Source organism: Chrysemys picta, chromosome 2 (assembly GCF_011386835.1).
Source record: "Chrysemys picta bellii isolate R12L10 chromosome 2, ASM1138683v2, whole genome shotgun sequence".
NCBI lineage: Eukaryota > Metazoa > Chordata > Testudines > Emydidae > Chrysemys > Chrysemys picta.
The window spans coordinates 1,765,145-1,791,657 of NC_088792.1; the positions used below are offsets into that span (position 1 = coordinate 1,765,145).

The 26,513-nt window shown below is 51.9% G+C and overlaps 1 protein-coding gene across 2 annotated transcripts in view; it reads left to right on the plus strand.

Moving 5' to 3' along the window:
* The window catches only part of LOC122173213 (stonustoxin subunit alpha-like), a 56,026-nt gene that overhangs the window by 20,789 nt on the left and 8,724 nt on the right, over window positions 1-26,513 (plus strand). The window contains exons 1-3 of one of the 2 annotated variants that reach the window (XM_065586515.1): window positions 7,309-7,394; window positions 13,000-13,131; window positions 20,653-22,707. In XM_065586515.1, the coding sequence (XP_065442587.1) occupies window positions 13,035-13,131; window positions 20,653-22,707 (2,152 nt within the window). In that variant the 5' untranslated portion in view covers window positions 7,309-7,394; window positions 13,000-13,034. Of the gene's footprint in view, window positions 1-7,308; window positions 7,395-12,999; window positions 13,132-20,652; window positions 22,708-26,513 lie in introns of those variants that run through there. The other variant, XM_065586516.1, reaches the window with a different exon arrangement.

The following is a 26,513-nucleotide window of genomic DNA, read 5'->3' on the forward strand; positions in this document are numbered from 1 at the left end:
CAGGGAGGTTGAAGTGTTCTCCTACAGGTTTTTGTATATTGCCATTCCTGATATCTGACTTGTGTCCATTTATCCTCTTGCGTGGTGACTGTCCAGTTTGGCCAATGTACATAGCAGAGGGGCATTGCTGGCACATGATGGCATATATAACATTGGTGGACGTGCAGGTGAATGAGCCGGTGATGTTGTAGCTGATCTGGTTAGGTCCAGTGATGGTGTTGCTGGTGTAGATATGTGGGCAGAGTTGGCATCGAGGTTTGTTGCATGGGTTGGTTCCTGAGTTAGAGTTGTTATGGTGCGGTGCGTGGTTGCTGGTGAGAATATGCTTAAGGTTGGCAGGTTGTCTGTGGGCGAGGACTGGCCTGCCTCCCAAGGTCTGTGAAAGTGAGGGATCATTGTCCAGGATGGGTTGTAGATCACTGATGATGCGTTGGAGAGGTTTAAGCTGAGGACTGTAGGTGATGGCCAGTGGAGTTCTGTTGGTTTCTCTTCTGGGCCTATCTTGTAGCAGGAGGCTTCTGGGGACACGTCTGGCTCTGTTGATTTGTTTCTTTATTTCCTTGTGTGGGTATCGTAGTTTTGAGAATGCTTGGTGAAGATCTTGTAAGTGTTGGTCTCTGTCTGAGGAGTTGGAGCAGATGCAATTGTACCTCAGTGCTTGGCTGTAGACGATGGATCGTGTGGTGTGACCGGGGTGGAAGCTGGAGGCATGAAGGTAGGCGTAGCGGTCGGTGGGTTTTTGGTATAGGGTGGTGGTAATGTGGCCATCGCTTATTTGTACGGTGGTGTCCAGGAAGTGGACCTCCCGTGTAGATTGGTCCAGGCTGAGGTTGATGGTGGGGTGGAAGCTGTTGAAAGCATGGTGGAATTCTTCCAGGGCCTCCTTCCCATGGGTCCAGATGATGAAGATGTCATCAATATAGCATAGGTAGAGAAGGGGCATGAGTGGACGAGAGCTGAGGAAGCGTTGTTCCAGGTCAGCCATAAAAATGTTGGCATATTGTGGGGCCATGCGGGTGCCCATAGCGGTGCCACTGGTCTGGAGGTATATATTGTCACCAAATTTGAAATAATTGTGCGTGAGGATAAAGTCACAGAGCTCAGCAATAAGTTGTGCTGTGTCATCATCAGGGATACTGTTCCTGACAGCTTGTATTCCATCTGTATGTGGGATGTTTGTGTAGAGAGCCTCTACATCCATGGTGGCTAGGATGGTGTTTTCTGGGAGAAACAACAAGGAGTCTGGTGGCACCTTAAAGACTAACAGATTTATTTGGGCATAAGCTTTCATGAGTAAAAACCTCACTTCTTCGGATGCATCTTTTCTGGGAGGTCACCAATGCATTGTAGTTTTCTCAGGAAATCTGTGGTGTCACGGAGATAGCTGGGAGTGCTGGTGGCGTCGGGTCTGAACCATTGTGCATTTTGACAGGAAGTACCAAGAAGTAACAACTACAATAAAAGTGTGTGTTGGGTGTGTGTGAGGGTGTGTGTGAGAGAGAGAGAGTGTGTGTGTGTGGATGAGAGAGAGACAGAGTGTGTGTGTGTATGTGTGTATGTATGAGAGAGAGAGAGAGAGAGAGAGAGTGTCTGTTGGGGCAGTGTGTGTGTGTTGGAGTGTGAGACAGTGTGTGTGTGTTGGGGGAGTGCATGAGAGACCGTGCGCTGTCTCTTTAAGCAGAGCACTCACTAGTCTGAAGGCTTGTTCAGTCCAGCAGCAGTGGCCACCAGTCCCCACTCCTGCCCCAGAGGCAGCCGCACAAACCCTTGTCCCCCTCCCCCACCCCGCCCCCAGCTCAGCGGAGGCAGGGAACACGGACGGGGGATAGAGGCACCCTGACATCGCCCCCCCCCCGACCCCCCAGACAGCAGACAGGAGGTTCCCAGGAGCAGCTTGGCCAGGGGCAGCGGCAGGGGGAGAAGGGATGGGGCAGGGGTAGTTGCAATGGGGGGAGGAGGGACAGGACACCCCTGCTCTGGAAGTGCCCCCTCAGCAAGATGCGCCCTGGGTGGTCGCCCAGCCCGCCCACCCCTAAGGCCAACCCGGCCTCAGGCCGAGGAGCTGGGTGAGGGCAGGTGCCTTTGGCCCCGAGCCCTAGCAATCGGGTCAGGACGTTGGGGGGGAGGGGGTAAATGAAGCGGGTGAGGCCTGGAGGCCACGGAAGGGGAAAGGGGAACAGTCCCAGGAGACCAGCGCGCTACGGCCTGAGATTTACCATCCGCCCAAGGAGCAGGAAGGCTCCAGGGAGCTAAGGTGGGTCCCAGAGTCACTCGGGCAGGGGGAACAATCAGGCTTTGCACCCTTGGGGTTGGAGGCTCCTGGAGAGGCCTGAAGTGCTGAGGTGTCACATAGCCTCTGCGCTGCGTCTGAGGGTTTAATTTCCCTAGTGTTTGATATGGACATTAAAATCCTCAGGGTCAGCATAAAGGCTGTTTATTAAGCAATGGAGCCTTTTTAACCAACTTCCTCATTTCTCCTCACTCCCCACCCCCAATTCCCCTTTCCAAAGTTTAGTCACAGGGTTTGGTAGGAGTCTTTCAGTGAGGAGGTTGAATGTAATTGTATATGGATACGCTTCGTTATAACTCACTTACAGTTGCCCCCATTGTGGGCTAGGTGCCCTCCAATCACTCAAGAATTAATGGGAGGCAACATGGCCTAGTGGATAAAGCACTAGACTGGGACTCAGGGGGCCTGGACTCCATTCCCTGTTCTGCTGCTGGATGACCCTGGGGAAGCCACTTCACCCCTCCAGGCCTCAGGGACACTCCCCTCCTTGGTAAGGCGCCTGGAGATCTCCTGACAGAGGCACTAGATCAGAGCTAGCTTGTGCTATGGCACGGGTGGTCCTTGTTCCAAGGTGCTCCCAGTCTAAGGACAGACCAGTTGTCAAGGCTGCTTCCCCACTTTGAACTTTAGGGAACAAATGTAGGGGCCTGCATGAAAACTTCTAAGCTTAACTACCAGCTTAGATCTGGTCCGCTGCCACCATCCCAAAGCTAATTCCCTTCCCTGGGTAGCCTTGAGAGACCTTCACCAATTCCCTGGTGAATACAGATCCAACCCCCTTGGATCTAAAACAAGGAGAAATTAACCATTCCCCTCCTTCCTCCCACCAACTCTGGTGAATACAGATCCAACCCCCTTGGATCTAAAAACAAGGAAAATCAATCAGGTTCTTAAAAAAAAGGCTTTTAATTAAAGAAAAAGGTAAAAATCGTCTCTGTAAAATCAGTATGAAAAATAACTTTACAGGGTAATCAAACTTAAAGAGCCCAGAGGACCCCCCCTTCTAGCCTTAGGTTCAAAGTACAGCAAACAAAGATAAACACTCTAGTAAAAGGTACATTTACAAGTTGAGAAAACAAAGATAAACTAACACGCCTTGCCTGGCTATCTACTTACAAGTTTGAAATAGGAGAGACTTGTTCAGAAAGATGTGGAGAACCTGGATTGATGTCTGGTCCCTCTTAGTCCCAAGAGCGAACAACTTCCCAAACAAAGAGCACAAACAAAAGCCTTCCCCCCACCAAGATTTGAAAGTATCTTGTCCCCTTATTGGTCCTTTGGGTCAGATGCCAGCCAGGTTACCTGAGCTTCTTAACCCTTTACAGGTAAAGGGATTTTGGAGTCTCTGGCCAGGAGGGGTTTTCTAGTACTGTACACAGGAGGGCTGTTACCCTTCCCTTGATAGTTATGACACCAGTAGAGAGAGGCTAGGAGAAGGGGAACAGCAGTAGGCAATTTACATACAATCACCTCAGTTCACTGTAAGTAGCACAGCAGGAACGGGGCTTTTAAAAGTACTGAAATGTTGCCCAGCTCGGGGCTTTGCAGATGAGCTCAGGGAGGTTGGATCCTGCATTCGGTAGCTGACTTGGAGGTGGCTGCGAGACGCTGACAGATGGGTGTCCATTCAACAGGCCCAGTCACTGTACTTGCCTCATACACAGGGAAAGAGAACAAAGGAGGGAATGTGGCTCATGATGAAGAGAATAAGCTTCAAATGCAACATCGCTGTGGGTCTTTATAGCCTCAGATACTCTCACTTCACTAAAAAGCAACAGGGGGTCCTGTGGCACCTTATAGACTAACAGACATATTGGAGCATAAGCTTTCGTGGGTGAATACCCACTTCGTCAGACGCATGTGGTGGAAATTTCCAGAGGCAGGTAGATCACTTCACTGTGTACTGAGCACACCTCTCCACCATGTACAGCAGACATACGTCAGGCTATGACAAGAGAATGCCCTGAGCTCAATGTTCCTCCCAGAGGGTCACCTTGAGGGACAGGTGAAGCTGGGTACCAGAGAGCCCGCAGGAGCGGCAGGTTTGTATCACAGAATCATAGAATCATAGAATATCAGGGTTGGAAGGGACCTCAGGAGGTCATCTAGTCCAACCCCCTGCTCAAAGCAGGACCTAATCCCAACTAAATCATCCCAGCCAGGGCTTTGTCAAGCCTGACTTTAAAAACTTCTAAGGAAGGACATTCCACCACCTCCCTAGGTAATCCATTCCAGTGCTTCACCACCATCCTAGTGAAAAAGTATTTCCTAATATCCAATCTAAACCTCCCCCACTGCAACTTGAGACCATTACTCCTTGTTCTGTCATCTGGTACCACTGAGAACAGTCTAGATCCATCCTCTTTGGAACCCCCCTTTCAGCTGGTTGAAAGTAGCTATCAAATCCCCCCTCATTCTTCTCTTCTGCAGACTAAATAATCCCAGTTCCCTCAGCCTCTCCTCATAAGTCATGTGCTCCAGCCCCCTAATCATTTTTGTTGCCCTCTGCTGGATTCTCCAATTTTTCCACACCCTTCTTGTAGTGTGGGGCCCAGAACTGGACACAGTACTCCAGGTGAGGCCTCACCAATGTCGAATAAAGGGGAACGATCACGTTCCTCGATCTGCTGGCAATGCCCCTACTTATACAGCCCAAAATGCCGTTAGCCTTCTTGGCAACAAGGGCACACTGTGGACTCATATCCAGCTTCTCGTCCACTGTAACCCCTAGGTCCTTTTCTGCAGAACTGCTGCCTAGCCACTCGGTCCCTAGTCTGTAGCAGGGAATGGAATTCTTCCGTTGAACCTTGTCCTTGTTGAACCTCTTCAGGTTTCTTTTGTCCCAATCCTCTAATTTGTCTAGGTCCCTCTGTATCCTATCCCCACGCTACAGCGTATCTACCGCTCCTCCCAGTTTAGTGTCATCTGCAAACTTGCTGAGAGTGCAGTCCATACCATCCTCCAGATCATTAATGAAGATCCTGAACAAAACTGGCCCCAGGACCGACCCTTGGGGCACTCCTCTTGAAATCGGCTGCCAACTAGACATGGAGCCATTGATCACTACCCGTTGAGCCCGACAATCCAGCCAGCTTTCTATCCACCTTATAGTCCATTCATCCAGCCCATACTTCTTTAACTTGCTGTCAAGAATACTGTGGGAGACCGTATCAAAAGCTTTGCTAAAGTCAAGGAATAACACATCCACTGCTTTCCCCTCATCCACAGACCCAGTTATCTCATCATAGAAGGCAATTAGGTTAGTCACGCATGACTTGCCCTTGGTGAATCCATGCTGACTGTTCCTGATCACTTTCCTCTCCTCTAAGTGCTTCAGAATTGATTCCTTGAGGACCTGCTCCGTGATTTTTCCAGGGACTGAGGTGAGGCTGACTGGCCTGTAGTTTCCCAGATCCTCCTTCTTCCCTTTTTTAAAGATGGGCACTACATTAGCCTTTTTCCAGTCATCCGGGACCTCCCCCGATCGCCATGAGTTTTCAAAGATAATGGCCAATGGCTCTGCAATCACATCCGCCAACTCCTTTAGCACCCTCGGATGCAGCGCATCCGGCCCCATGGACTTGTGCTTGTCCAGTTTTTCTAAATAGTCCCGAACCACTTCTTTCTCCACAGAGGGCTGGTCACCTTCTCCCCATACCGTGCTGCCCAGTGCAGTAGTCTGGGAGCTGACCTTGTTCGTGAAGACAGAGGCAAAAAAATCATTGAGTACATTAGCTTCTTCCACATCCTCTGTCACTAGTTTGCCTCCCTTATTCAGTAAGGGGCCCACACTTTCCTTGACTTTCTTCTTGTTGCTAACATACCTGAAGAAACCCTTCTTGTTACTCTTAACATCTCTTGCTAACTGCAACTCCAAGTGTGATTTGGCCTTCCTGATTTCACTCCTGCATGCCTGAACAATATTTTTATACACCTCCCTGGTCATTTGTCCAATCTTCCACTTCTTGTAAGCTTCTTTTTTGTGTTTAAGGTCAGCAAGGATTTCACTGTTTAGCCAAGCTGGTCGCCTGCCATATTTACTGTTCTTTCTACACATCGGGATGGTTTTTTCCTGCAACCTCAATAAGGATTCTTTAAAATACAGCCAGCTCTCCTGGACTCCTTTCCCCCTCATATCATTTTTGGTGGTGCCCAGAATGCAAGCCCCGCCCCCAAACCCAGCTTAAAGCTCTGGGAGGAAGTTTGGTTGTGGGAGAGTGTGTGGGGTGCAGCTCTGGTCTGGGGCAGGGGGTTGGGGTGCAGGAGCGGGTGCAGGCTCTGGGAGGGAGTTTTGGTGCAGGAGGGGGTTTGGGGAGCAGACTCTGGGAGGGGGTTTGGGTGCTGGGTGCAGGCTCTGGGCTGGGACACAGGGTTGGGGTGCAGGTGGGGTGCAGGGACGCATGGGGATGGCAGGCAGGGGGTGCGTGGGGATGGCAGGCGGGGGAGATGCGGGGGCAGTACACAGGGCTGGGGGATCCTCGGGGGAGAGGATGCAGGGGCGGCAGGCTGAGCCAGGGAAGAGGCGTGGTCCCGAACATTTGTGGAGCCGGACCCCTGGGCCCTGAATTTCCTTGAGCCCAGGCACCAGTGGCCCATACAACTCGCCCCCCCGAGTAACCATGAACAGAGCTGCGCTTGCCAGATTGTCTCCTGGGGTCTCGTTTTCTGAGAACTGATCTGAGAAAGCAAGTCTGGTAAATCAGCTCCAAGCTAAAACAACGAGGAGTCCTTGTGGCACCAAATAAATGTGTTATTCTCTAAGGTGCCAGAAGGTGTTGTTTTTGCTGATAGAGACTAACCCGGCTCCCCTCTGAAACCTGTCACCATGCAAAGCTCCAAGCTGTTTTCCTGTAAATTTAGTTCACTGACCAAGCAATTCCTAAAGGTCCTGGGCATGACCCCATATAGAAAGTGAAATGTAAAACAGTTTAACTGTGTCAGATCGAATCCGAAACTGGATTATAAATAGATGAAACCATATAAACCATATAACCACATACTTTTCTGTGAAAGTCCCACGGCTGCGGTGGACAGGCTGCAGGGACCAGCGCACTCTGAAGGACAAATACACGTTGGGTCTCCGAGCTGAATTAGCAGCTCCAAGGTACAGTGTTCTCTGTGGGTTTGAAACTTGGGTTCAGCATTTGACAGAAGGACTTGTGACAGCAGTGACTGCATTGAAAATTCTCATCGGTTGTTTGTTAATAGCAATTGGTGTTTTTACAGCCCCAAAGTTCTGGGCACTTCACACTATGGCCAAGATTGTCAAAAGTGACTCGTGGGGCTGGGGGCCCAGCTTGACCCAGCTCAGAGGAGCCTGACTCCCAGAATGTGCTGAGCCCCCACCCCTGGAAATCAGGCCCCTTTAAGTGTCTCCAATTGGGCACCTGAAAACTGAGGCACCCACAGTCACTAGCCACTTCTGAACATCGTGGGCTACAAATGGAAGAACTTGGTCCCCACCTCAGATAGATCCAATCTGAGTTTAGAACGATGTGACCAATACGGGTACCCAACCAAAGGGAGGGAGGGGGCATGGAAGAAGGAAGGTTACAGCCATACAGACACCTGCACCTCTTGGGGACTTCCTCTGAACTTTTTATTATTTATCTTTTATCAGAATCGAGGCCTCACTGTTTTAGGTGCTGCACAGACACATTGGAGACCCGTGTGTGCACATACACACACACACACACACACACACACACACACACACACACACACACACAGTCCCTGCCACAAGCAGCTTAGTCTTATTTTTTTTAAATTAAATAATAATCAGTGTCAAGTATCGGGGGGTAGCCGTGTTAGTCTGTATCTACAAAAACAACAAGGAGTCTGGTGGCACCTTAAAGACTAACAGATTTATTTGGGCATAAGCTTTCGTGAGTAAAAACCTCACTTCTTCGGATGCATGCATGCAATAATCAGTGTTGTTCGCGGACTCCTTGTGGGTCTCCTGGAAGGAAACGTGAGGAGCGGGTGACGACTCGGTGAGCTGGCTGGACAGGGCATTCCCAGAGTGGAGGGTATCACGGGAGCAGGCACGGAGCGGGTTTGGCAGAAGCAGATGAGTGGGCACTGAGACTGGCATTCCTGGTGCTGCAGAGGGGATGGCGGGTGACGTGATAAGGGATTAAGGGGTGAAGACTGGCTGTGAAGGTGAGGACAAGAAGTTTGAACCACATGCAGTGAAGTAGGGAAGAGCCAGTGGAGAGATCGAAAGAGGGAATTGTCGGGTCAGAATGACAGGCTGGGAAGTATCAGGGCAGCAGCATTTTGTATTGGGGAGTAGTGATGTGGGTATTGGGGAGGCCAGAGATGAGGAGGTTGCAGTCAGAGATGATCGGGGAGGACGAGGTTTAGCAGTCAGGCTGGAGAGGAAAGGTTGGATCTTACAGACATTGTGGAGGCAGGAGCAGCAGGATTCGTACATGGTCTGGGGGGTGAGATCCGGAGGAGCTGTCTGAGGAGAGATGAAACGTAGGACTGGGCAGTGAGAGAACGCAGCGAGACAGAGCCACAGAGCGAGAGCGAGAGATGAACCCAAGGAAGCAGGTTACAGGGGGACAATACATAGAACACGCGGGTTTCACTCACTGGCTCTGATTTCCTGTCGCCCGGCACTTTGTGAAGTGAATTACACCAGTGCACACTGGGGGGTGAAGCACTTTCATTCCACTGGGCAGTGCTTTACATCCCCTTTGCACTGGGGTGAGTGACACGGTGCAGGGCAATGGGGCTCAGGCCCACAGCGCTTGGATTGGACGTGGTAACAGAGCAGAAGTCAGTGAGGGGAACTGAGGAGGAGAGAATGTGCCTGGAGAGGAAGCAGAGGGAGGTGACTTTCGCAGCAGCATTGGTGCCAGACTGGAGGGGAAGGAGGTGAATCAGGGACGCTGGAGATTTTGATACACTAGTTGGGAGATGGACAAAGGACCAGGTTCAAAGGTGCCCTATAATGTACAGTCACTCGGATAAAACCCCCACCCCAGAGAGCTCCTGGGCCCCCTCTCCAAGAGCCCAGCACAGGGGGGTGTCAGGGGTGTTCTGCGGAGCGCCAGGGGTTGGAGGAGACATGACAGGGGCGTTCTTACATCTCTGCAATGGCCCAGAGGAACCACTGAAGCAGGGCACAAGTTAAGGCAGCCTGAGCAGGGCCGGCTCCAGGCACCAGCCGAGGAAGCAGGTGCCCGGGGCGGCACATGCTAACAGGCGGCATTCTGGCTATTCTGGGGGCGGCAGTTCGTCGGCCGGCTTTTTTTTTTGCTTGGGGCGGCAAAGAAGCTGTGACAAAGTGGGACTGTTCTTAACGTTTCCTCTGAACACTGTGTGGGTGCCTCAGTTTCTGGCCGACATTCTGTCACCTGGCAACTAATGGCCAGGCCCTTCCCCCTGCAAGGGGATGCTAAAGGTGTGGGAGAACAAAGAGGTCAGGTGACCTCCTGGCCTGGGAAAGGAACTCAGCAGAGGAGGAGGGGCTGGAGGGGGTTTCAGTTTGGAGCTGGCTGGGGACGGGGAGTGGGGGCAGACGGGGGTGTCTGGCTCACTGCCCCCCAGGATGGACCCGGCTGAGGGGTCCTGTTCTCTGTACCTACAAGCTCTGTTTTAGACCGTGTTCCTGTCATCTAATAAACCTCTATTTTCCCGGCTGTCTGAGAGTCACGTCTGACTGCGAAGTGGGGGGGCAGGACCCTTTGGCTTCCCCAGGACCGCGCCTGGGCGGACTCGCTGTGGGAAGCGCACGGAGGGGCATATGCTGAATGCTCCAAGGTCAGACCCAGGAGGTGAAGCCGTGTGAGCTTCTTGCCCTGAGGACAGTCTGCTCCGAGGGAGAGGAGGCTCCCCAGAGTCCTGACTGGCTTTGTGGGGAGCAGCTCCAGAGCATCGCCCGGGAACTCCGTGACAGAAGGTAGAGCCGGCCTTGGCCCCGAGAGTATGAGCCACCCCCCTGCACCAGCCGCAGTGCCAGTGCTGGGATGAGTCTGGCCAGGGGCTGTAGCTGACAGGGTGGCAGAGAGAGGGTTAATTTGTACTGATGTTGTACAGGGAACAGTGACAAGACACAGCAGGAGCCTGGATGTGAAGCACTCTGATACCACGGTGACACGTTCTGGGGATCCCCCAGAGACAGGGCCGGCACCAGCACTCCAAGCATGTACTTGGGGCACCACTTTTGAAGGGTGGCTGTTTTCAAGGGGCGGCACTCTGGCTTTTTTTTTTTTTTTTGGCTTGGGGCGGCAAAAAACCTGGAGCCGGCCCTGCCCAGAGCAGTCAGGGGGTCTGTCACCACCTGCCCTGTGACCGTGGGGGCCTTAATGCCGTGCGGCTCTGGCTCAGAGCCCTGGCACCAGTAGCCACCCACAGGCATAAAGGTCTCACCCCGGATTCCAGCAGCCTCGTTATCCCTGCAGGGTGACCCCACCAGCTCTTCCAGTCCCAAGCCTCCCCAAATCCGCCTACCCCGAGTTCTTCACTACCAGACTTGGGGACTTTTCCCCTCTGGTTCCTCACCCCAAAGGCCTGAAACCAGCCCCCAGTTCTCAGGTCACTTTGGGACACACCCCACACCATTTGCACACTAGAGACCCAGCATTTGTCTCTCCCGGGGTTGTACAATGCGAAGTGCTGGGTCAGTCTTGTCTGGCTGGGGAGGCAGCTCCTCCCCCCTGGCTGGCCACCACCCTGCTGGGACGGGGAGGAAAAGCTTTAGGAACCAGCTCTCTGCAAACACGATACATAAATCCCTAACCACGGTCTGGATCCATCTCGCACAGTGACCAGTAAGTTGAGAACATCACAAGCTTTCAGAAAAGACCTCACTCAACACAATAGCATTGTGCACAATCATTTGATTCCATTGCTTATTCTTTGGGGTTCAGACCCCCCTGTTCTGCCCTTGGGGTGTCTGGACCCTGTGACACATGGTAAAGGGGGCAGCAGATGAACCTAGATGTTAGTGGGGCAGTAGCTCCACCATAGTTATGGTTGAAACTCTCTCACTGTTTAACAACTGATTTTTCTAAGTGCTCTAAAATCGCACACCCTGTTCCCACACCCCACTGTGTGGTTAACTGTTTGGAACAGCTCAGTCTGTTCTCTCTCCGGTGTTGTACCCGTATGTTGCTCTGAAAAAAAAATACCGGTAGAACTCACTCCAAATAAGTTTCCTGTCAGAATTTGCTGACCGAGCACCTTTCCACCCCCCACCTCAAACACTGGCACACACAGAAACTGAAATCTGTTTCCACGTGGTAGAAGCCCTAGTCTGATGTAGAAGAACCACATAACCCCAGAGCTGTGCTGAGAAATCCCCAGCAGCCTGAGAGACAGCACAGAAGTCAGAGCGAGCTGCAGGCTCGGAGGGAAGACCAGAGAACCGTTCTCCCAGCAGAGCTGGCACTGGGCACACTGGTCTGTGTGTGTGGGCTGTAGATAGCACAGGCAGGGGAAGGCTGTGCCTCCCCAAACAGCCCCGCATGGCCAGGCCCACGCTCCGCCCCGAGGCCTGCTAGGAGTATGGCTTACGTAGTGCGCAGCTACTGGTGTGTGTCAGCTCCCTGCCAACGTACCCCCATGTGAACAATGCCTGAGTTTCATTAAACTCTAAAACAACCCTGTGTAGTGCACACATCAAGAGGAGGCTGGTGTGATGGATTCTGAGGTAAATGTGTCACAGGAAGACAGTTGGTGGGTGGCTTGTGGTTCTGTAAGTGTAGGTAAGAGACATGAAATGGAGACGTTCCCTTTAACTCTCTTCTGGGAATGGTCTCAGGGAGATTTCCTTATGCTGTATCTATTGGCTGATGTTCCTGCTCTATTCCAAGTTGCAAGGCCTGCAAGGGGTATGGTTTTATTTAGACTTTAAAGCAGGGGTGGGCAAACTTTTTGGCCTGAGGGTCACATCAGGGAATACAAATTGTATGGCAGGCCATGGATGCTCACAAAATTGGGGTTGGGGTTGGAGTGCGGGAGGGGGATGTCCCTTCTCTGGCTCCTACATGTGGAGCGGCCCCGACCCTCGGAGTGGGGCCATGCGGCTGCTTCCAGGAGCTGTGTGGTGCGGCCCCCGACCCGACACCCCAGCTGGAGTGGCCTCCAACCCGGCACCCTGGCCGGAGCGCCAGTGTGGGGCAAGCCCCAAACCCTGCTCCCCAGCGGGAGCTCGCGGGCCGGCTTAAAACGGCTCGGCCCACGGGCCGTAGTTTGCCCACCCCTGCTTCAGAGGCATGCTCTGGCTTGTGTTAAGTAAGAGCTGTTGCCTGTGTCTTCTTAACCATTGGGCAGCAGGTATTTGTGGCTTCCTGGGCTCCAACTTAGCACCTATCAGGACATCCAGCTTGCTGGCATGTCACAGCATTCGTTCAACACCTCTGGGATCGCACATGAGAGCTGCAAAATACAACAGGAGTTTTGCTTTGTGGCTCACATCTCTCTAAATTACGTCAAATTATAACTATTTCCCATTCTTGCTAAAAGAAACAAAATCCTTTGAAATGTAAAATTTTGAATTCATAATCTGAGGTAAGAAAAGGGAGAGGTAAATCTGTGAGTGACTCTTCCTCTCCTGTCCCCTGTGGAGACTAGAAGATACGTCTTTCTTTTACAACCAGGGCAATGTTCAGAAAAAACTTTGAAGACTGAAGCCAGTGACTCGATTCTAAATCTGCTCCCCAGAAACGGAAGTGTAACCCAGTTATTTCTTGCAGGTCAGACAGAGGGGAGAGCGTCTGGGTGTGGAACAATGGCTGGGTCAGCTGACACCATTGAGATGCCGGCTCTGGGCCGCCCGTTCCAGCTGGGGATGCTGTACGACTGCCGCAGCGACTCCCTCATCCCAGGTAACTGTCACCCCGGGGGGAGCCCGGGGCCCAACTTAGTATTTCTGGAAAAAGAAGCATTTGGCACCTGTTTATTTGAGGAACATTTGGGTTTGGGATTTGAGTTGGGGGAAAATAAAGGGCATCCAAACCTGCCCGGGTACTGCCGACCCTCCTTACAGCCCTGGCTGCACTAGGAGAAACGAGAAAATCCCCATCCGCTCCCCTGCCACTGCAGTATCTCTGCAGCCACTCCCTCCCCTGCACCGCAGTCGGCCTAGGAAAGGGGGACAGTGCCCCCGAGCTGGCTCATCCCCCCATTTCCACATGGGAGGGGTGAGGTCCCAGTGAGAAGGTTCCTCTCTACACAGATCTTCAGGGCATGATGGGACCCATTAGAAGGACAAACTTCAGCTATTCACACCCATCACTGTGTCCTATATTAACTGTTCCCACCCCAGAAAAGGCCTGGGCATCGCTGTGGGCAGCTCAGTGAAAACACCCGCTCTGGGTCCAGTCGCCGCCCAAACAGTAAACGGTGCCAGGGTGCCCGAGGAACGGGATGGAAAATGCCACCAGAGCTATTCCAATGGCATTATAGAGATAACCCTTCTGCCAGGGGACATGGACAGCAACCAGGGCCGGATTCAATATCCAGGGGTTCCCTTTCAACAGTACAACACAGAACCGGCTCAAGCTCCCACCCAATAACCCGGGACAATTACACACACCCCTGGGCGCCTGGAAGAGGCTGTCCTTCCCCACTCTGAAGCACAGTCTAAAAATAAACTTTGAATGAAAAGAGGGAAGTCACCTGATATTAATTTGGGAAAACCTCTCCCTTTTCTCACCTCAGATTATGAATTCTAAAAAATCTACTTCTATAAAATCAACCTAATTTCATAGTGTAGATTTACCCTCACTTTCACAGGGGTCTGCCCTGCTTGGTGAGTTCGGTTCAGTTGAGGGTGACCCCCTCAGACAGGCCAGGCTAAGCACAGATCTGCTGCCCTTTACTCCTACAATCAGGAGAACAACATTTCATTCCCCTGCATTCAACACAAAGTGATTCTAACCCAACACCAGCAAGAGCTGATCCCTTTGGCAGCACGGCTCTGTCTGCTGGATACCTGGGCCGAGTGGGTGTGTTCATGTCAATACAGTCTGGTCCTGAAGCCTTTCCCCCTCCCCAGCTAGCCGTCAGGGGAGAGCTCATTCAAACCCTGCTTCCATAGAAATCAATGGGCCACCCTCCCCTGGAACGTGTGTTCAGTGCTGGCGATCCCAGCACAAAGAGGATCTAACAGAAACCGAGGGGGGTTTGGACAGCGATGATGAGAATGACTAGAGGCCTGGGGAGAATTTCACAGGAAGAGAGATTGACAAAACAAAAGATTTCATCTGGAGAGAAGAATAAGGGGAAAATGCTCCAGGGAACAGAAGAATGAATGGGCTAGAGAAGGGAAATACGCAGGACCTATTTACTCTCTCATAGTACAAGAACAAGGGGACACTATGAAATTAAAATACAACTGATTTAAACAACAAAAGGACAGACATTGTAAAGCAATGTGATCAGCATGATGAACTCTCTGCCCCTCGATATCACTGAATCCCAGAAATGTCGGGCTGGACGGGACTTGGAGAGGTTCTAGTCCAGCTACGGGTGCTGAGGCAGGACTAAGTGCACCTTGACCATCCCTGACAGGTGTTTGTCTCACTTGTTCTTCAAACCCTCCAGTGATGGGGATTCCACAACCTCCCTTGGAAGCCTGGTCCAGAGCTGAACTACTCCCATAGTTAGAAAGTTTCCCTATTATTGAACTTCAATCTCCCTTGCTGCAGATCAAGCCAATTACTTTTTGTCCTTCCTTCAGCGGACATGGAGAACAATTGATCACTGCCCTCTTTATAGCAGCCCTTAACTGTTATCAGGTCCCCTCTCAGTCTCCTTTTCTTAAGACTAAACATACCTGTTTTTTAACCGATCCTCAGAGGTCATGTTTTCTAAACCATTTATCATTTTTGTTGCTCTCCTCTGGACTCTCCAATTTGTCCACTGACGTGTGACACCCAAAACTGGACACAGTGCTCCAGCAGAAGCCTCACCAGTGCCGAGACGAGTGGGACGACTACATCCCGTGTCTGACATATGACACTCCTGTTAACACCCCCCAGAATGACATTAGCCTTTTGTGTAACTGCATCCCATTGTGGGCTCCTATTCACTGTGTGATCCACTATCACCCCAGTTCCTTTTTCGCAGTACTACTGTCTAGCCGGTTATTCCCCATCTTGTATTTGTGCGTTTGATTTTTCCCTCCTAAGTGTAGTACTTTGCATTTGTCTTTATTGAATTTCATCTTTATAAACTGGAGAATTGATCTGAAATCAACAAGGTCAGTTTGAGTTTTAATCCTGTCCTCCAAAGTGCTGGCAGCCCCTCCTAGCTTGGTGTCATCTGGTAATTGTATAAGTGGGCTCTCCACCCCATCATCCAAGTCATGGATGAAAATACTGATTAGCACCAGACTTGGGTCAGACCCCTGCAGGACCCCACTACATACATCCTCCCAGTTTGACAGCAAACCATTGATAACTATCTCTGAGTACAGCCTTTCATCGAGTTATGCATCTACCTTATAGCAATTTCATCTATACCACATTTCCCTAGTTTCTTATGGGACTGTCACGTGGGACTGTGTCAAAATCCTTACTAAAATCAATATCTATCATGACTCCTCCTTCTCCCACTAAACACTAGGCCAGTAACCCTGTCAAAGAAAGCAATTAGGTTGGTTTGGCATGACTGGTTCCTGACAAATCCATGTTGGCTATTCCTTATTACCCTGTTATTGTCTAGGTGCTCACAAACTGATTGTTTAGTAACTTGTTCAGTATCTTTCCAGGTGTTGAAGTTAGGCTGACTGTTCTATAATTCCCTGGGTCCTCTTTCTTCCCCCTTTCAAAGACAGGTACCATCTTCTCTTCTCCTGTCCTCTGGGACGGCTCCCATCCGCCGGGAGTTCTCAAAGATAATCACTGACAGATCCAAGATCTGCTTCAGCTAATTCCTTAAGGTGACTTTAGTGAAGACTTGCTGACTTGAATACCCCTAATTCTCTAAATATTCTTTAAGCTGTTCATTTGCTATTCTGTCTTGTGTTCCTTCCCCCTTATTATTAATACTAATTGTATTAAGCATCTGGTCACAATTTACATTTTTAGAGGAGATTGAAGCAAAATAGGCATTAAAGACCTCTGTGTTCTCGATGTTAAGCGAATCCAATTTCCCCATAAGAATTAATGTAAAGGGGGGGGGTTAGGTTCCAGGGAAATTTTTTTCACCAGACAAATACGTTTTAAACAAACAATTTAATACTGTTCACAGCTATGATGATTGTGAAGCTTGGTTGAGGTGGTGAAGTTAGAGGGTGGAAGAGGGTGGGATATTTCCCAGGGAATGCCTTGCTACTAAATCAGTGGTTCTCAAACTTTTGTACTGGTGACCCCTTTAACATAGCAAGCCTCTGAGTGTGACCCCCACCCCCATATAAGTTAAAAATACTTTTTATATATTTAACACCATTATAAATGCTGGCGGCAAAGCAGGGTTTGGGGTGGAGGCTGGCAGCTCGTGACCACCCATGTAATAACCTTGTAACCCCCTGAGGGGTCCCGACCCCCAGTTTAAGAACCCTGGTGCTAAATGATGAACTAGCACTTGGCTGAGCCCTCAAGGGTTAACACATTGTTGTTAATGTAGCCTCACACTCTTCAAGGCAGCAGGAATGGAGGGGAGGGGAGACAGCATCGCAGACAGAGACAGACACACACCTTGTATGTGGGAGAGAGAGAGATGCACACTGCAGCTTTAAGTAAGCTGACCCACTCTTAAGTGCATTGTCTTTTTAAGTGGATCAGGAAGTTGAGACAGAAGCTGCTATCTCTCTCCATCCCTGTCCCCACCCTGCTCTATATGGAGAAGAATCAAGTCTAAAATGTCTGCTCCCTTGTAACTTCCTCCACTTTCTGAAATAAGAAGTTGTCCCTACACATTCCAACAACTTACTGGACACTTTGTGTTTTGTGGTATTACTTTTACAACAGATGTCTGGGTAGTTGAAGTCCCCTATTACTACCAGGTCTTGTGGTATGGATATTTCTGTTATTTGCTCTCGAAATGCCTCATGCGTCTCTTTCTCCTGATGTGATGGTCTATAGAAGACCCCTACCATAACATCACCCCTGTTTTCCCCGCCCACTTTTATCTTTACCCAGAATTTCAACTGGGTCGGCCTCTCACCTCCTGGACCACAGCATATGTGTAAATACTCTTGATGTATAGTGCAACCCTCCCCCCTTCCTTTTTTGCTGCCTTTCCGTCCTGAACACGCTACGCACCAATATTCTAGTCATGAGATTTATCCAACCAAATCACAGTGATGCCAATTAAACACTAAATTAGTTTATGTACTAAGACTTCCAGTTCTTCCTGTCTATTCCCCATACACCTGGCATTTGTGTATAGCCTAGTAAGATATTGAGCAGATTCCCCTTCTGTTATCCCACTTGTTGCTCCTATGACCCGACTGTAAATTTTCCATTCCACCTCCCCCTCACCCCAGCAATATCTCGCCCTCTGTGAAGGTCACTTTTTTGATACTTACCTGTGGTCTTTTGTCACCTGCCCCTTTGATCGTAATTTAAAGCCCTCCTCACGAGGTTGGCAAGTCAGTGCTCGAAGATGCTCCCTCCCTTCTCGGTCAGGTGTATCCCATCTCTTCCCAGCAGATTTCTTTCCTGAAGCAGTATCCCATGGCTCAGGAAGCCAAACTCCACCATTTGACACCACCCGCACAGCCGTGCATCATCTCCGGGGTTACGTCCCTGCCTGGGCCCTTAACCTCAGCCAGGAGGATGGACAAGAACACAACATGGGACCGTGACTCCTTCACCCTCACTCCCAGAGCCCAGGAGTCGCTGTGCAGGGTCGGACTGGCAGTATCATTAGTGCCCACATAGATGCGCGGTGTGCGGCAGTGGCTAGATGGATGGACGAGCCTTGGAAACCTTTCCATTAGGGTTACCATTCGTCCGGATTTACCCGGACATGTCCTGCTTTTTGTGTTAAAAATAGCGCCCGGGGGGGAATTTGTAAATCACTAAAAATGTCCGGGATTTCCCCCCCAGGCAGAGCGAGGCGCGGCTGGGAGGGCTGCAGGAAAGTCAGCCGGAGCCCTTCCCCCGCAGCTTTCCGGGCTGGACTCCGGAGCAGCCGTAGAGCTCCTCCTCCCCCCCCCCACCCCCCGCATTCTGAGCCGGCCGGCCGGCCGGCCGGGCCGTTCGCATCCGGCCTCGGCAGCTCCTCCTCCCCCGCTGCCCAGCGCCCCGCTCCGGCAGCACTGTGCGGGGCCAGGGACCGGGTTGTGTGTTGCGCTGGGGAGCGCAGCCACGTGTCCGGCTCCACACAGAGCCCAACACCCTGTTCTGAGCGGCAGAGTAAGGGGGCCAGGGGGCTGGAGAAGGGGCAGGGGGTTTCTGGAGGGGGCAGTCAAGGGACAGGGAGTGGGGGGGAGCTTGGATGGGTCGGGGGTTCTGGGGGGGGCCTGTCAGGGAGCGGGGGTGTGGAGAGGGGTCGAGGCAGGCAGGGAGCAGAGGGGGTTGGATGGGTCGGGAGTTCTGGGGGGTCCTGTCAGGGGGTGGGGAGTGTTTGGATAGGGCGTGGGAGTCCCGGGGGTCTGTCTGGGGGCGGGGGTGTGAATATGGGGAGGGGGTGTGGATAAGGGTTGGGGCAGTCAGGGGACAGGTAGGGTCCTAGGGGGACAGTTAGGGTGGGGGGTTCTCAGGAGGGGGTAGTCAGGGGACAAGAAGCAGGGAGGCTTAGATAGGGGGTGGGATCCTGGGGGGCAGTTAGTGGCAGGGGTCCCAGGAGGGGGCAGTCAGCGGACAAGGAGCAGGGGCGGTTGGAGGTTCTGAGGGGGTCAGTCAGGGGGCGGGAAGTGGGAGGGAGTGGATGGGGCGGGGCTAGAGCGGGGCTTCCTCCCGTGTCCTCTTTTTTGATTGTGGAAATATGGTAACCCTACTTTCCATAACACCTGGGTTGTGGCTCCAGGCAGGCAGCACAACTCCTGGGACGTCAGGTCAGGTCAGCAGATGGAGGCTCCCATCCCTCTCAGCAGGGAGCTCAGACCACTGCCACCTACGTCCCCTCCTGGTGGGTGTGGGGGCCGTGACCCTCCCAGCCTTGGGAGCAGGCGGCTCCTCTCCCTCAGCCATTGGGGTCTGCTCCTCTCCTCCTGTGGCCAGTGCAGCACGTGCCAGTCCTTGACCTCGACGGATGGAGGAGCGGGATGGAGTGGAGCACAGCCTACTGTCTAAGGTGGCCAGCAGCCAGTCTCCTTTCTGCAGAGCAGCCAGGTCTCCTTCCTCTTCTGGTGCCTCTGTAGTCATCCCTACTCAGCTAGCGTCCTCCATCCCGGCTGTCTCCATGTGCATCCTGGTGATGAAGTCCTCACGCTCCTGGATGCTACACAGATGAGCCACCTCCTCCCACAGCTCTTACCTGCTCCCTGAGGGACTCCCCAGACAGACGCCTCTCACACCAGCTGGTTCCCCGGCCTGGCTGTTTTCAGCAGGGACATGCAGGCTGCATTCCCAGCAAGTGAAGATGAGGATCTGGGTAGAAGCCTCCAGTCAGGATGGCTGTCTGGCCAGGGCCCCCACAGATGCAGGCAGATTAAGAGCTAGCAGTGGTGTTGGCAATGCACCATTGCAGGTTCTTCCTTGTGCAGTGCCTTCAAGTTAAAGAAAAACCCTACCTCCCTGCCTTCCTTCCCTGGCAAACTCAGCCGGCTACTCCCTTAGTCTCCCATCTGCCTTTGTCTCACCAGCCTTGTGTCCGGAGGCCAGGATTAGACATTTAGAGGGACTGGAAGTTTATATAGGTAACAGGAATACGGGGATTATAACAATGAAAAGAAAGTGGAGGAAGGGATATAAAACCTCATGCTCAAGATTTAAGCCAATCTCCAACTATTAGAGATCGACGAGACCTGCATGAGGGCAGATTTTCCAACAATATAGGAGGGTTTCTTGCGCCTTCCTGTGAAGGATCTGGTGCTGGCTACGCTCAGAGACAGAATACTAGGCTAGATGGATCACGGATCAGGTCAAGCGTGGCAATTCCTAGCTTCTTAAATCCAATAAACCAGATGTTTCTAATGAAGTGACATTTCAATCCTAACTACAGCACTTGCTGCCTGTGACAGTGTACTCCTGAAGGGGAGTGAACTCAGTCACTCTGGAGAGGGATTTATTAAAAAAAATATCAGAAAAGATCACGTCTTCCAAAGTCCTGTAAGAAGCCGGGGGCAAGGGAAGGTTGTTAGGGGCATAGTCCAGCCTTGACTTGGCATGTTTGTATGTTACCAGGTCAGTTTACTTGATGTCCTTCACTCATTATTTTTCAATCTCAGAAATGACTCTGTGTCCTGTGCATCTATCAGTTACGTTACCATGTGTTTGTCTCTACTATTCCAGGGATCACGCTGTGGGACCCGGAACAGCTTCTCAAGGATGTAAACACAAAACCACAACCCTGGACTAGCTATGAGATCATTGCATCCGACACCATTGAAGAGAAGGCCAATGCCCTCAATGTCACAGCATCGCTGAAGGCCAGTTTCCTGGGGGGGTTGGTTGAAGTAAGTGGATCTGCCAAATACTTAAATGACACCAAAAAATCCAAACAACAGGCCAGAGTTACTCTCCAGTACTCTGCCACAACAAGGTTTGAGCACCTAACTATGAGCCAGTTAGGACCAAAGAATGTCTCTTATCCTGCTGTATTTGACCAAGGCACAGCCACCCATGTGGTCACGGCTGTGCTGTACGGGGCTCAGGCTTTCTTCGTGTTTGATCGGGAAGTTTCTTCTTCTGAGGATGTACGTGAGATAGAGGGAAAGCTCCAGCTTGCAATTAAAATGATACCCTTCGTTTCCATAGAAGGGGAAGGAGCTGTCAAAATGGATGACAAGGAAAAATTAAATGCTGAAAATTTTAACTGCAAGTTCCATGGTGATTTTGCTCTTGAGAACAATCCAACTAATTTCCAAGATGCCATGAAAATTTATTCCACCCTCCCCAAGCTGCTGGGTGCCAGCGGGGAGAAGGCCGTACCGGTGAGAGTCTGGCTGTACCCGCTGACCAAGCTGGATTCCAAAGCTGCTCAGCTGGTGCGTGAGATCAGCTTAACACTGATTTCTGATGCTCAGACTGCTATGGAGGAACTGGCAGAACTAAACATGCGATGCAATGACATGGTGAAGAATCCGATCGCCACAAGCTTCCCTGAAATCAAGCTGAAAATCGAGCAATTCAGAGATCTGTGTAAGCAACACAGACAGACTTTCCAGAAACAGCTAGCATGCGTCTTGCCATCTATCCGTGGAGGTGGAGAAGAGGAAGGGGCCCTGGTGGATATTTTATCATGTAAAAACCAGTCACCGTTCAATACCCAGCGACTCAGTGAATTTCTGGATACAAAGGAGAAAGAGATGAATTATGTGAATTCCTACCTTAGGATCCTAAGCAATGTAGGAGTTGTGTCCTCTCAGAGTGAACTAGATGAAATAGTACTCAATCATGAGTTTGACTTCATCGTCTCCTTTACATTCACCTCACTGCATGAAGAGGAGCCATATTTATCAGATTTAAAACAATGGCTTCAGACCCAGTTTATAAAGGAAACTCATGATCCTGCATCAGCCAGTTCTGTCGCTGAGAAACCAAAATCCAAAGTGTGGTTTGAGGAAAAAGAAATATATCAAAAAGCTCGAAAATCTGCAAAGTCCCTTTCACATTTTGTCAGTGTCAACAAATCTAACGGGAAGACTCGGTTCATTGTGGCGTCTGTTCCAGACAAGGACAATCCCGGCACTGCCATTTACCTGTATGGAGATGGGGAGCTGATCAGCACCAACTTTGAGCCTCCATCAAAGCCTCTTCCTGCCCTGATTGGTGGAATCAAACATGACCGTGTGCAGCTCACGTTTAATCCAGCAGCCTATGGCAGGGCTGCGATATCCGGCTATCGGGCAGAGTACAGAATTGCAGGGCAGGAGAACTGGACGGCTCTGGATGTAAATAACACACAAGAGACATTCACAGTAACAGGGCTACATGCAAACACCGAGTACCAGTTCCGATACGCTGCAGTGAGCAAACCAGGGCTCAGCGAGAGCAGTGACGTGAGTGATCCTGTGAAGACTCTCCCTCCAACCAGCCCTCCTGGGAAGCCTGTAACAGTTATTGTAGATTCATCTGCCATTGCCCTTTCCTGGCAGAGTCCAAGTGTCACTGCAGATGGAGTCAGTATAAGGGAGTATAAGGTGGAATATAAAGAGGAGGCAGGAGATACGAGTCAGGAGGGGAAAGGCAAATGGCTGGAACGAAGGACAGAAAAGAGAACCGAGTTCTGTAGCATTGATGGACTGAGGCCTGAGACTCCCTACAGATTCCGGGTGTTGGCTGTGTGTGCGGATGGGGCTGTGAGTGACCCAAGTGAGGAGACTTGCATCTCAACCCTAAAGAAAGGTAACATATAAATATATTTGCACATTTCCCACCCCTCCACCCCCCCAACACAGGACTCTGGAGTAGTTCATTCAGGTAAAACTATATTTATCATTGGAAGAAAACTGAGATGTCCCAGGTGTATAATGTAGGAGTGACTTCAGAATCAAATATCAGGGGGTAGCCGTGTTAGTCTGTATCTACAAAAACAACAAGGAGTCTGGTGGCACCTTAAAGACTAACAGATTTATTTGGGCATAAGCTTTCGTGAGTTAAAACCTCACTTCTTCGGATGCATAGGAACTATGCATCCGAAGAAGTGAGGTTTTAACTCACGAAAGCTTATGCCCAAATAAATCTGTTAGTCTTTAAGGTGCCACCAGACTCCTTGTTGTTTTTCAGACTCAAACTATTTATTGCAATTTAATATCTGAACTGCAGTAATGAATACAGGGCCCAACCAAACCACAGGAATCAGCCAGGGACTGTACAAATTATACTGGACTGCTAGGTCTGGTCAAGTTAAGGTTCCAACCTCTAAGGAAGGAGATTCCACCACCTCCCTGGGTAACCCATTCCAGTGCTTCACCATCCTCCTAGTGAAAACGTTTTTCCGAATATCCAACCTGAACTTCCTCCACTGCAACTTGAGACCATTACTCCTTGTTCTGTCATCTGGTACCACTGAGAACAGTCTAGATCCATCTTCTTTGGAACCCCCTTTCAGGTAGGTTTCTTTTGGCCCAATCCTCTAATTTGTCTAGGTCCCTCTGTATCCGATCCCTACCCTCCAGCGTATCTACCACACTTCCCAGTTTAGTGTCATCTGCAAACTTGCTGAGGGTGCAGTCCAAGCCATCCTCCAGATCATTAATGAAGATATTGAACAAAACTGGCCCCAGGACTGACCCTTGGGGCACTCCGCTTGATACCGGCTGCCAACTAAACATGGAGCCGTTGATCGCTACTCATTGAGCCCGACGATCTAGCCAGCTTTCTGTCTACCTTATAGTCCATTCATCCAGCCCATACTTCTTTAACTTACCGGCAAGAACACTGTGGGAGACAGTATCAAAAGCTTTGCTAAAGTCAAGGAATAACACGTCCACTGCTTTCCCCTCATCCACAGACCCAGTTATCTCATTATAGAAGGCAATTAGGTTAGTCAGGCATGACTTGCCCTTGGTGAATCCATGCTGACTGTTCCTGATCATTTCATCTCCTCTAAGTGCTTCAGAATTGATTCCTTGAGGACCTGCTCCATGATTTTTCCAGGGACTGAGGTGAGGCTGACTGGCCTGTAGTTCCCCCGATCCTCCTCCTTCCCTTTTTTAAAGCTGGGCACTACATTAGCCTTTTTCCAGTCATCCAGGACTTCCCCTGATTGCGACGAGTTTTCAAGGATAATGGCTAATGGCTCTGCAATCACATCCGCCAACTCCTTTAGCACCCTCAGATGCAGCGCATCCGGCCCCATGGACTTGTGCACGTCCAGTTTTTCTAAATAGTCCTGAATCACTTCTTTCTCCACAGAGGGCTGGTCACCTCCTCCCCATACTGTGCTGCCCAGTGCAGTAGTCTGGGAGCTGATCTTGTTTGTGAAGACAGAGGCAAAAAAAGCATTGAGTACATTAGCTTTTTCCACATCCTCTGTCCAGGACCGGTGCAACCACTAGGCAAACTAGGCGGCCGCCTAGGGCACCAAGATTTGAGGGTGCCAAAAAGCGGTGCCCAAAATGTCTGGGATGCTCACTCGGCACCTGCTAAACGTGTAACCCTCTTCCCGCCGCTGTGCGAGGGGGCGCTGCGGCTTTGATCAGCTCCGGCCGGCCGGGAAGTGATGTCATTCCTCCTCCGTCCGCCGGGGGCGCTGCGCTGCTCCCTGCTGCTCTGGCTCTTCCCAAGGGCCCCGCCCCTGCTCCGCCCCGCCCCGCCCACACTCCCCTGAGCTCTGCAGCAGGGCCGGGGCTGCACTCACCGGTGGGGGGAAGTGCAGAGACCCGGCCCCAGCCACGCCGCCGGGGAGTGCTGGGGGGCGGTTCCCCCCTGCCCCCAAAGCCATCCCCCCCCAAGGCCTACCCCCCCGGAAGCCTGGGGCCCCCCTGCTCCCGCCCCCCCGAGGAGGCCTGGGGCCTTCCTGGGCCCACTCCCCGCCCCCATGGAGGCCTGGGGCACCCCCCCTGCCCGCAGCCAGTCCCACACCCCATCTCCAGCCAGCCCCTGCTGCACCCCCTGCCCTGCGCGCAGCCAGCCCCGCACTCCCCTGTCTCCAGCCAGCCCCTGCCGCACCCCCCTGCCCGAAGCCAGCCAGCCCCACACCCCGTCTCCAGCCAACCCCTGCTGCACCCCCCTTCCTGAAGCCAGCCAGCCCCACACCCCGTCTCCAGCCAACCCTTGCTGCACCCCCCTTCCCGAAGCCAGCCAGCCCCACACCCCATCTCCAGCCAACCCCTGCTGCACCCCTCTTCCCGAAGCCAGCCAGCCCCACACCCTGTCTCCAGCCAACCCTTGCTGCACCCCCCTTCCCGAAGCCAGCCAGCGCCACACCCCCTGTCTCCAGCCAACCCCTGCCGCACCCCCTGCCCGCAGCCAGCCAGCCCCACACCCCGTCTCCAGCCAACCCTTGCTGTACCTCCCTTCCCGAAGCCAGCTAGCCCCACACCCCCTGTCTCCAGAGAACCTCTGCCGCACCCTCCTGCCCGAAGCCAGCCAGCCCCTGCCGCACCCCCTGCCCGAGGCCAGCCAGCCCCACACTCCCCTGTCTCCAGCCAACCCCTGCCGCACCCCCCTGCCCGAAGCCAGCTAGCCCCACACCCCCTGTCTCCAGACAACCTCTGCCGCACCCCCCTGCCCGAAGCCAGCTAGCCCCACACCCTGTCTCCAGCCAACCCCTGCTGCACCCCCCCTGCCCGCAGCCAGCCAGCCCCACACCCCATCTCCAGCCAGCCCCTGCTGCACCCCCTGCCCGCAGCCAGCTAGCCCCACACCCCATCTCCTGCCAGCCCCTGCCGCACCCCCTGCTGCACCCCCTGCCCTGCCCAAAGCCAGCCCCTCACTCCCCTGTCTCCAGCCAATCCCTGCTGCACCCCCCTGCCCGAAGCCAGCCAGCCCCGCACTCCCGTCTCCATCCAACCCCACACCCCCTGCCCTGCACGCAGCCAGCCCCGCACCCCTTGTCTCCAGCCAACCCCTGCCGCACCCCCTGTCTCCAGACAACCTCTGCCGCACCCCCCACCCGAAGCCAGCCAGCCCCTACCACACCCTCTGCCCGAAGCCACCCAGCCCCACACTCTGTCAGGTTATTCATTTATTTTCATTAAATATGTAGACTAAATAATGAAAATAATAAATTTTCAAGCCGAACGTATATTAATTCTAATTAACAATGCCACATTATGCAGTATTCATTTTTGAAAGTTTATAATAAGCAATGCTCTGGGGGGAGGGGTGGGGGAGTGTAAGGTGGAAGTTTCGCCTAGGGCGCAAAATATCCTTGCACCGGCCCTGCCTTTGTCACTAGGTTGCCTCCCTCATTCAGTAAGAGGCCCACACTTTCCTTGACTTTCTTCTTGTTGCTAACATACCTGAAGAAACCCTTCTTGTTACTCTTAACATCTCTTGCTAGCTGCTACTCCAAGTGTGATTTGGCCTTCCTGATTTCACTCCTGCATGCCTGAGCAATATTTTTATACTCCTCCCTGGTCATTTGTCCAATCTTCCACTTCTTGTAAGCTTCTTTTTTGCGTTTAAGATCAGCAAGGATTTCACTGTTTAGCCAAGCTGGTCGCCTGCCATATTTACTGTTCTTTCTACACATCGGGATGGTT